This window comes from Saccostrea echinata, unplaced genomic scaffold, assembly GCF_033153115.1.
Source record: "Saccostrea echinata isolate AGI-Se365-2 ecotype Australia unplaced genomic scaffold, CSIRO_AGI_Sech_v1 ptg000009l, whole genome shotgun sequence".
Taxonomy (NCBI): Eukaryota; Metazoa; Mollusca; class Bivalvia; order Ostreida; family Ostreidae; genus Saccostrea; species Saccostrea echinata.
In genome coordinates this window covers 16,577,334-16,587,435 of record NW_026889758.1, presented here as the reverse complement: position 1 = coordinate 16,587,435, position 10,102 = coordinate 16,577,334, and the positions used below count along the sequence as shown (strand labels likewise).

Genomic DNA, 10,102 nt, shown 5'->3' with positions numbered 1-10,102 from the left:
AATTAACATGCTGATTATTCATTCTTGGATATACGAAAATTCATGCAATCACATGACAGACTACATAAAACCATTCTACATTTATGATAAAATAATACATCCCATGACTATCATCAGGTCTTATGTTGAAAAACTCTCAGGACCCGTAAGTGGGAAGGAATTTCAGTTTTTGGGACACAACCTATTTTAGAAATTTTGGTTGAGCTAAAAAAAAGTTTGTCTGACTTTAATTTAATATCTTTTTAGGAGACACATTAAAGTAACTGTAGTTTCTAATGTTTAGGCTTTGTATACACTCTTACATATAACATGTAGTATCGGGGGCGGGGGAGGGGGTTTCTCCTTTTCGAAACATACCCTTTTAAACAAACTTTTACTGTTGAAAATATCCACTGAAAGCTGCCCCCCTTCTCCATGAAATAGGATTTTCGAGTTCTCACAATTTTACTTTTTTTTTGTTTGTCCAAGATTTTCAGATATACCCCCCCCCCCTTAAAAAAATGATATTTAACTACGTGCCTGTATACTGGCAAAATTATTTTTCCCTTGCTCACCGGTTCTTACGGGCCTGAGTCTACAATTATCATGACGATATAAAGGAACAACTTTTATACAAGACAAAATTTTAACTCAAATTATTGTATCGATGTGACCATTACTTGCATGTCAACATCTGATGATCTAAAAGTTCTACGGTTTTTTTTTTTTTAAATTATCGTTAGAGCTGGAAAAATACATCTAAGATATCACCTTATGTAAATAGTAATTGATGTACAGGCTATATATAATAAAATATAGAATATATTCGCAATATTTACCCCAAAGGCTATGAAGACAACACAGCAGCTCTTATGACAGGAAGTCTTTCTATGCCTCCCGGTGGGGGCGCTGCGAAAACAGGAAGATAATTTGGCGCGAAAATGAGTCAGCGGTCCCTCTATTATATGTCTCTGATTTGACAAAGTATTTCAAACTAAATGCAACATTTTCTCATGTGCGTAACTTTGTAAAGTATGTCCAGCTGTGGCCAGCCGACCAAATCGTAGACATTTAAACTATAAATGTTTCGTACCCCTTATTCCTGCAGATCACACGCCAAACACGCCCATCTTCTTTTAATCAACCATATTTTTTGTTGTTGTAAAAATTCAATGTTAGGTTTTTTTAAAACACATTCATAATTATTAGATTTAATAGATATCTGTTACACTTGTTTTCTTCATTTAATGGAAGTAGGATTTTTCCTGTTTTGGTGAGGATTCTCTGTTCATTATAACTTCGTGTGAAGCTTGAGGATTCTCTGTTCATTATATAACATCGTGTGAAGCTTATATCCTGATGTACAGAAGTAACAAAATTTTTAAAGACAAGATGTATTTCATCAATTTAGCCCCTCCCTGGAGGGCACATATTTCACAATATGGAAAAGAACATATTTTATTTTCATCGGATATAATCTGCTAGTATAATGTACACAAATCCAGTTGATTTTCAAAGGAGTGTGCACTGGATTATGAACTTGCAATATATATAACCTTGTCCTATCCTGAATGCGGAAGGGCATGGTTTTCATAATTTTTAATAACTACTTGTTTGAAGTTAATTATAATCATGTTAACAAGATGTCCATGAGGAGAGATTTTCATAGATTAATTATGAACAACTTGGCCCTCCCTGGATTTCAGGGAATCCAGGGAACATATATGACTATTTTTGTAGATGACTACCAATTCTTTGTTCTTCTATATGTCTGTATGAAAAGGTGTTTTCAAAGATGCAGTATTTTAATTGCATGTCCAACTTGCTCTACCTTGGATCATGAACCATTGGCAGTTTCAAAATTTAAGTATAGAGTTCTACATGTCCACAAGTAAACAGACTTTCAAAGATAATACAGCTTAGCCACAACTAGGGGACATGAATTTCACAATTTTGGTTCAAATGCTCATTATAACCATCCAAATATTCTAGGTGACAGGGAAGAAAGCCAGCTGATTTAGGTATTTAAAAATCAATCTTTACATGTATACAGTGATCTATGTTATTTCATTCATAAAGCATTTTTTTTATATACATACCACCTTCAGACTCCACAAAATTTATAAAGCATCAACTTGATACCTTATCCTTCTACAGAAAACCAAAGCAAGGTGCTTTTAGCAACAGGTCACATAGTGGCAGTGGACAAAGAGGAATCAAGTTCCTGGGTCTGTGCCCGTCAAGGCAGGCCAGCTGAAAGACAATTTCTACTTATAGTCCCATTAACTTACAAGGGATCTGCTGCTTACTGTGTGAGTAATTTATAACCTCATCCAAATCATCACCAGATGCCTGAACCATTGCATACTAAGAGGCAGGTTTTAGCAATACAGTATATTTATTCTTTTCTTCCATGTGTAAAAACAATTTTAACATATAAACACCTAAAACTAGTTAACCATGCGTACTTTGTCCGCTATGCGAGAAACTATACAAACTACGAAGTTCAATGAATTTTGATTACAGAAATGCAAACCTTTTCAAGTGAAATGTCATGATCCATTTGTTCTAATGCTCTAATTCAATAAATTTGATCATTTCTTCTCTCTCTTAAACACTCTTCAAACCATAACTGACAATTTTATCAATGTGACATTATGCTTAAAATGAGAATGCACTCTAGTATGATTTTTACACGGAATAGCTAAATTATATAAAGATAGGTTGGCAAAATAAAAATGAAATGAAAATGACACAAGTACGAGTTACAAACTATTCACAACAATATAAAAATTAGAGACATAACCCAAATGACACTCGAATTTAGTCCATGGCTTTCCTATGAAACTTATGATGCAAGTTAACAGAACAAATGGTGACATGATTTCTTGGCAAATATAACAAGGTAAAGAAATAATCAACAATGTGTTTAGTACATTGTGACATGTATTTCAGTCTTTAATCAGAAATATAAAGGTTCTGCTTGGTTGGTTCCTGGGGGTGGGGGTGGTCTGGAAATCCCTTGGCTGGGTGGCGGTTTTTTGTAAAATCTGTCATAGTAGGATCCAGATCCTAGGGAATCTTCTGGTGGAGCTGGGGGGAGAGGCTTCTCGTAGGAATCATAGTAACCATTTGCCGAGTAGTCATCATCATAAGCTCTAGGGGGTGGGGGAGGTCCTTCTCCTCGTGGGTCTGGGTAACTACAGACAGAGAACACAAGTCAGATCATGACAGTACAAACAGTCAGCTAACAGCTGGCAATTTACACCATTTAAAAGCAGTAAGCATAATACTAATACTGTACATTTAATGCATTTTACAGAGCATTTTTTATTTTATTTATGTCATATTTATGATACAACACACAGTATGATATAGAAGGAATAATAAATATCAGTTCAACAACAGAACCCTTCAGTACAGATGACTGAACAGGCATGATGATCCAAAGAAATATGTTTCCTGGTCCATAGATGCATCCTGATGCCTGGCTCCTGCTAAACAGGCCATGACCCCTTTCCTGGCGGTGCCCCGTGGCCTTAACTGATCACCTGTTACTATCAATGTTAACAAATTAATTATTAAATAAAAGACGCTCAATCAAAATCATTCGGCGGGCAGCAAAGATCGGAGTCGGACGGCATTTGACAGCTTTTTTTCCAAGGGACAGCATGAGAATCAGTAATTAAGTCGGATATGGGATTGGAATCGGCAGAAGTTGCGGCAAGAGTATGTGAGCGGAGGCTGGGTCTGAACATGCATTTGGTAATGTCCACATTCGAGTCATGCTTTGGGTCGTGTCCATGCTTGAGGTTTGACTTATCGGAACAGAATTATTCGGTCCTCTTAGATTTGAAAAGGTATCGCAAGTCTTTCTCTCGCAAGTCCTTTATTGCACCGGACACTTGAACATCTATGTCTAAAAACAAAACAACTAGAAGTGTTTCAGAAGGCTACCACATTGCAGGATAACTACTTACAAATTACCACCACTGTGTGTGTTAGCCTTACAAAATTGAACACTCCTATGAAAGGAACAAAAAGAATCCTGTCTTTTTCGCAATAAAAAAAAAATCCTTTGGATCACTATTTCAAGACCAGGTTAATACTAAAGCAATTTTCCAACAGCTTTCTTAATTTATGAAGAGAAAAGTCTAGGTGCACTGCCTTTGAAATGGACAGTTATTAGCCAAAAAATTATTTTATATCAAATGTTAGACATAAAAAGTACATCTTGGCTACATAAATATCCATGTCATCAGCAGCTCACCCAAATCTGTTCTCTACTGTAGACAGGGTTCTTGTTTGTCCCAGGAATGAGGTCAGCTTTTCTGTACTTACTTACCTTCTGCTGTAGTAGTCTGGGGGAGGACGAGAGCCGATGGCACCCCGATCTCTGTAGTAGGGATCTGATGCAGCTGTCCTTGGACGCTCATATCTGTCATAATCAGGGGGTGGGGGGCGTCTCTCATACCCATAGTATCTGTCCCTTGGCGGGTCATACCTTAATTTAAAAAAAAAAAACTTGAAATTCAAAGTTAAACTTTTCACAAGAATTTACATTGTAGTTAGCTCCAGTTCTTCAATGTTAACAGTAAAGTGGTCCTCTCTATCAAAGGTCAATTTTTCTCAACATTGGAAAATAAAGACTCAATATGAATGATTTTTTTTTTAAAGAAAAGGACTTGAAATGTCAATTTCAGGTTCAGATTATAAAATTTAATGGAAAAAAAAAAAAATAATAATAACAACATGATTTCTGGCTCAACAAATCATTAGAAATTAACAAATATAAAAACTCTGATCTCATTAGCTAGTGTCAGCATGCAATAACATATTTTTAAAACTGAACATTGGGAACTAATCAACATCCTGACTACTTACCCCCCAGGAAGTGCTGAGGCTCCTGCACTTCTAACATTCAAATACAATTTGATTAAATACAAACATGAAGTCCTAATAAGATATAAGCTCAATACAACTAAAAAGCCATTTATCTTTTCAAAAAAACTCATACATAGCATGAAGAGTTTTAAATAAAGAAAAATCACCTGTCTGGTGGAGGTCCTCGTCTGTCATCCCTGGGAGGGTATCTGTAGTAGTCATCGTAAGGAGGGGGTCTTCTGTACGGATCATATCTGTCACGGGATGGTGCCCCATATCCTCGGTCACCGCCACGACCACCTCCTCTCCCACCTCCTCTCATTCTACCGCTAACAATGATACACAAAGGTAACAACAGTGTTCAATTCTAAAGATATTTCTTATATGTTAAATAAAAGCTGAACTATTGTCAACGAACAGTTGGGATAAAATGTAAAAGGAATCATTTTCTTTAATATTTTTGATATGTGATTTTACCTTGACACTGCAAAAACTTGTAAATTAAAGGAATACATACCCCCCTCTTCCACCTCCTCTAGACTTTCCAGTGGAAAGCTAAAACACAATTACACTTGATTTTTTATACAGGTCTTATTAGTGTTTACAATAACATTCTCACTAAGCTTTATCATCAACTTTTGATCGAAAGTATATACTCACCTCCACACGCATTCTGTTCCCCTTAATAGTGTAGCCATCAAGATTTTTGATTGCATCATCAGCCTCTTGCTCACTTTGCATATGCTGAAAGGTACATTGATAAAATGAATTTCATCAAAAGTGCTAATGCAATCATATCAACAATAAAGCCAAGACCTACAGAGAATTTATTGTCCTTTTATCTACTCTAATATTATTAATTAAACAGACTAATTAACTTAAAAAGAAAACGGTTATATATGCGTATAAAGCCGTGTAAGTTGAAACGGTACGCCTCAATAAAAATTAATTTTTTTATTTCGCTATTTGTTCTATGTTGTTAAAATCCAAGCAAGAGAAATAAGAATCGTGTTTGCAGCAGTAATATTTCGGAGAAAGTGCATCGCAGAACACTAACGGGATTAAAGATGATGCAAGATGAAATATAATATCGACGACATAACACAAATATTCTGGCAATATTCTGTAGGGCTGGCGTTAACATTAATTCTGGCTTTGAAATTTAAAACTGCACTGTGCTCAATTTTAAAATAGGAGCACATCTTTTATTATTATTATTATTATTAGAATCATTATTGTGCTCATATTCATTGGTTAGATGAATATGACCACTAACACTTTATTAATTTTAAATCTTCTTTTTTGGCCAGCCCTATTCAATTCCCATTTTCTGAATAGCGGACATACCACAAAACCAAAATTTTTTAGGACATCGCATTCTGTTACTTTTCCATATTTTTCAAATAATTCACGCAGATCTTCTGAACGGCAGTTACTTCCCAGGTTACCTATAAATATTTTTGTCGGCATGGTAACGGTCTATTTGCTGATCTATCTGAAAAACAAAGCACATGTTTCATACGAAATCATATTATCAACGGTTTCCCTCAAGAATGAAAATCGCAAATAAAGGTTTCCTGTACAATCCTCTTCCATGTCACTTTAAGATGATACGAAGCATGATAGTGTACAGTTGAAACAGTAACACACGCATCGTATTGGAATTATGAAGTGAAACCATGGTCCAAATGCTGTCATTGCTGGTACAGGGTTTCAACATACGTCATACAATGAAAAAGCGGTAATATTAATCGAAAATAAATCGAAAATTCGAGTGCAAGTACATATACCTGCTACGATGCCTCATGCGTTTTTCTCAGCACAAAGGCGCGCACATGATATATGTGAACTACCTTCGCACTTGTACTTTCAACAACCTAAACTGCGGTAGAATCGAAATCCTATTCAAGATGTACAAGTTAGCAGATTACTGAATGTATACTTACATGATATGCAACAAAATTAGTTAATTTTCACTCTCTCTACAAGCCACCCATTTACAATATTCAAGATGGCCGACCCCACGCCGGAATTTGAATCTGACGTCATATTAGGTACTGGGTAATACAAGTATAAGAATGAGACCGAGCCGGGGGGCTATAAAATATTTCCTGCATGAAATGAAAGACATCTGGATATATTTTAGATCACATGTTTTGTTCTTACCGCGATTCTTCATTTAATACATTGTAAAAGAAAAAAAGACATAAAAATTGACGTAATTTTATACCAGGTGACACATTTAAATTACAAATACATGTTATTCTCTTTTCATGTAGTTCCTCTCCAACTCCCGATTTGCTCCTTCAATTTGAAAAAAAAAAATCTTCAGGCTAAATATTGTCCATCATTACTGATATGATGCCGAATGCGAAGTGGTCTAGAATTTCTTGAATCTTAGTTACTGCTAAATCATGATCAGAAAAAAAAGTTAATATAATTGTGTAGCTCAATGTTTGCAAACATTTACCATGTTTATCATCAAGTTCTGGGTGACACGAAACGCCGAAATGTCGGGGTTTTGCCGAAATGTAAGTAGAATGCGCCGAAATGACTGATGAAATACTGCAATGACTGTGGATATCAATTGATACGGATACTAATACCTCACAAACATAAACTTTTTGAGGTCAATCCTTACCCGTAAGGTTTTAGAGCCCATTTTATCGTAAATATTGGAGGAAGTCAGCCGCCATTGACGGGCTTCATAGTAGACCGTATTCCACGCCCGATTGTTTTTTTTTTTAAATCCGCTTTGTAATATGTCAGTCTCGTATTACGTTTTTATTTAAATTGTAAATGATATATTATATACCTTTTTTTTTTTTTTTTTTATTAAAAAAATAATTAATGAGGATGTTGATCATCAGGATAATATGAACAGAGTTCCCGAAACTAGTCAAAAATCTGTCGGACAATTGTCCTGTAAATATTAAAAAATTACTGGACAATTGTAAAATTTACCGGACATTAATATTTTAGATAAAATTAGAGAAAAACATGTACATTAAAGTAATGCAAAACAGTTAAAACATTTTCAAGCTAATTTATTCCCTTTTTCCCTTTTTGTTTGTCTTAATTGCCTCTGTAGTCCATGATCAGGAAGACCATGGGGCAAATGTCCTTTGTAAATCCTCTGTGACATTCTTTACTTTATTATTAAATTTCATTATGAATCAAAAGTGAAAAATACGTCACATGTACAGTGTCTGGTCCTGGTTAATTACATAGAAGAGATTTACTGAAACAGTGCGACATTTAACTCCGGACACGACATAGTCCGGATTTTTTACTACCATTTCTAATTGTGTTATCCAAAAAAAAAAATATAGTAGTTGGTGGGATTTTTTTTAGCAGTATCACATGCTCTCATGTTGAACTCACAAATATCTCTTAGTTTAAAAAATACTAAGTCCTAAATATCAGAATCCCATGGGAGAATGGTGGGATTTTTAGTCCTAACAACTATCCCACCTTTCTCCCATGGGAGAAAAAGTATCAGATGGGATATTTTCGTTTTAAAGTTTGCATACTTCGTAGAGCACGCCTGCCGAGAAAATCTAAACGCCCGCGGTGTTGTCTCTCTAATTTCTTATTATACAATATTTGATATATTAATTTAATAAAGTATTTGGTTAACATTTGACCAAACATTAATTCAAAAAAAATTTTTTTTTTAAGATTTGATTCAATAGAGAGTTTGCAATATTAAAGGAGAAAAAAGGAACTGCTGTGTATAGACCACGTACTTCGTGTTTTTCTTTCTTTCATTTTAATAAAAACTTAAGGTATTTGATTTCATATTCGTTTACAGAATTACGAAGGCTCAGGAGCACATGTGCACATGTCAGTAAAAGCTATGCGTTTTACGGGTAGTCGTTTTGAATCAGAATCTGAAATATTCAATGTTGTCCTTTTTTAACATCAACGTATAATTATTATTTCAGGTTATATGTAAATAGATACAAAATGTTACAGGTAAGAGAAAGGTAATAATTTAGGCTATTCCTATACAACCATCTATATGTCTAGCAGAAAAGGAAATAGACAAAATGACTAAGAAAAACAGCATGTACATATATTTGACATGTACATGTATACGAAATATCTTTATCAGTCATTCTACGATAAGAGGACCAATTCAGGGTATAAAACATGAAAAAAAAAATAATTGTTTCAAATAGCAAAACGAACATCATAATTCTCTAAAGAAAGTATCAGTTAACTTAAAAAAAAATTATCCACAAATCGGCTATCGTAAACTTTTTACAACAATTTTAATATAACATTGATTTCAAGGAATGTTACGGAAGTTAATGCTTGAACAAGTCTTATTATTTTTTAAATAAAGCTGATTTTGACCAATTTTTGTTTTCTGATGTTCAGTATAGAACACTAAATTTTGATTCATGAAGTCTCGCGTGAATTTGATAAGTTAAAATTTCGTGAAAAATATCGTTACGGAAGTTAATCGTTACGGAAGTTAATTTCCTGCAGTAAAAGTTAAAAATCTCGACAATATTTAAAATTAACTGTTGTTTTAAGATGTTAATCAAAAGTATGAAGCATTTCGCTTCCAAAATTAAAAAAAATATATATACCTAAAAAATTTCCTGAATTACGGTTACGGAATTTAAATTTTTAAGAGAGACAACTGTTTATGTCGAAAATTTAATGGTCTAAAGTAGCTCGCAAGATGTTGAAAATAATCGATTTTATTCATTTATTTTGATTAGAAAAAAAAATTAATCCCTCGAAAGTTCCAAATATTCCCGCTATATATGGTAAAAATGGCAAAAGACCAAGTACACAAATGTTACAATATCTTTGTTATAGTATATGAAGATCGTTAAAATTTGTCTGAAATGATATGGATGTCTGAATTTATGTTTACTGTGTATACACAGACTGCAAATCTCAATGAAACTAAATTATCGATCTTCATGTATACCCGACAAGTGCGTAATATTATGTGGTATTACATAATTAGGTACATGACAAACTGTGAAGTTTTGCACGTGCGCTATATACACTCCATGATGGAATAATGAACCATAAAATCAGAATTAGTATAAAAAAAAAAATTACATATTAAGTTCAATAAATGAATTTAAAGAAAAATAGAGGGATTTAATCATGTTAAATAAATACACTTGCACGTTTTGAAAACTATAGGAAAGATCGCCGATTTACATCCGAATGCTGCATTTTTGACCTGACTGAGAATGTATTTAATCCA

General features: G+C 34.0%; 1 protein-coding gene across 3 annotated transcripts; it reads right to left on the bottom strand.

Moving 5' to 3' along the window:
- Window positions 1-2,358: 2,358 nt before the first annotated feature.
- Window positions 2,359-6,917, bottom strand: LOC133181884 (probable splicing factor, arginine/serine-rich 6). 3 transcript variants are annotated; one of them, XM_061316531.1, is made up of 8 exons: window positions 6,810-6,917; window positions 6,211-6,358; window positions 5,524-5,607; window positions 5,381-5,418; window positions 5,031-5,192; window positions 4,864-4,893; window positions 4,325-4,483; window positions 2,359-3,179 (listed from the first exon to the last, which is right to left on the bottom strand). In XM_061316531.1, the coding sequence occupies exons 2-8, from the start codon at window positions 6,331-6,333 to the stop codon at window positions 2,942-2,944; spliced, it is 834 nt and encodes a 277-aa protein (XP_061172515.1). In that variant the 5' UTR covers window positions 6,334-6,358; window positions 6,810-6,917; the 3' UTR covers window positions 2,359-2,941. The 3 variants fall into 3 exon arrangements, with proteins under 3 accessions (XP_061172515.1, XP_061172516.1, XP_061172517.1); XM_061316532.1 differs by lacking the exon at window positions 4,864-4,893; XM_061316533.1 differs by lacking the exon at window positions 6,211-6,358 and having other exon boundaries at window positions 6,810-6,907.
- Window positions 6,918-10,102: the final 3,185 nt, after the last annotated feature.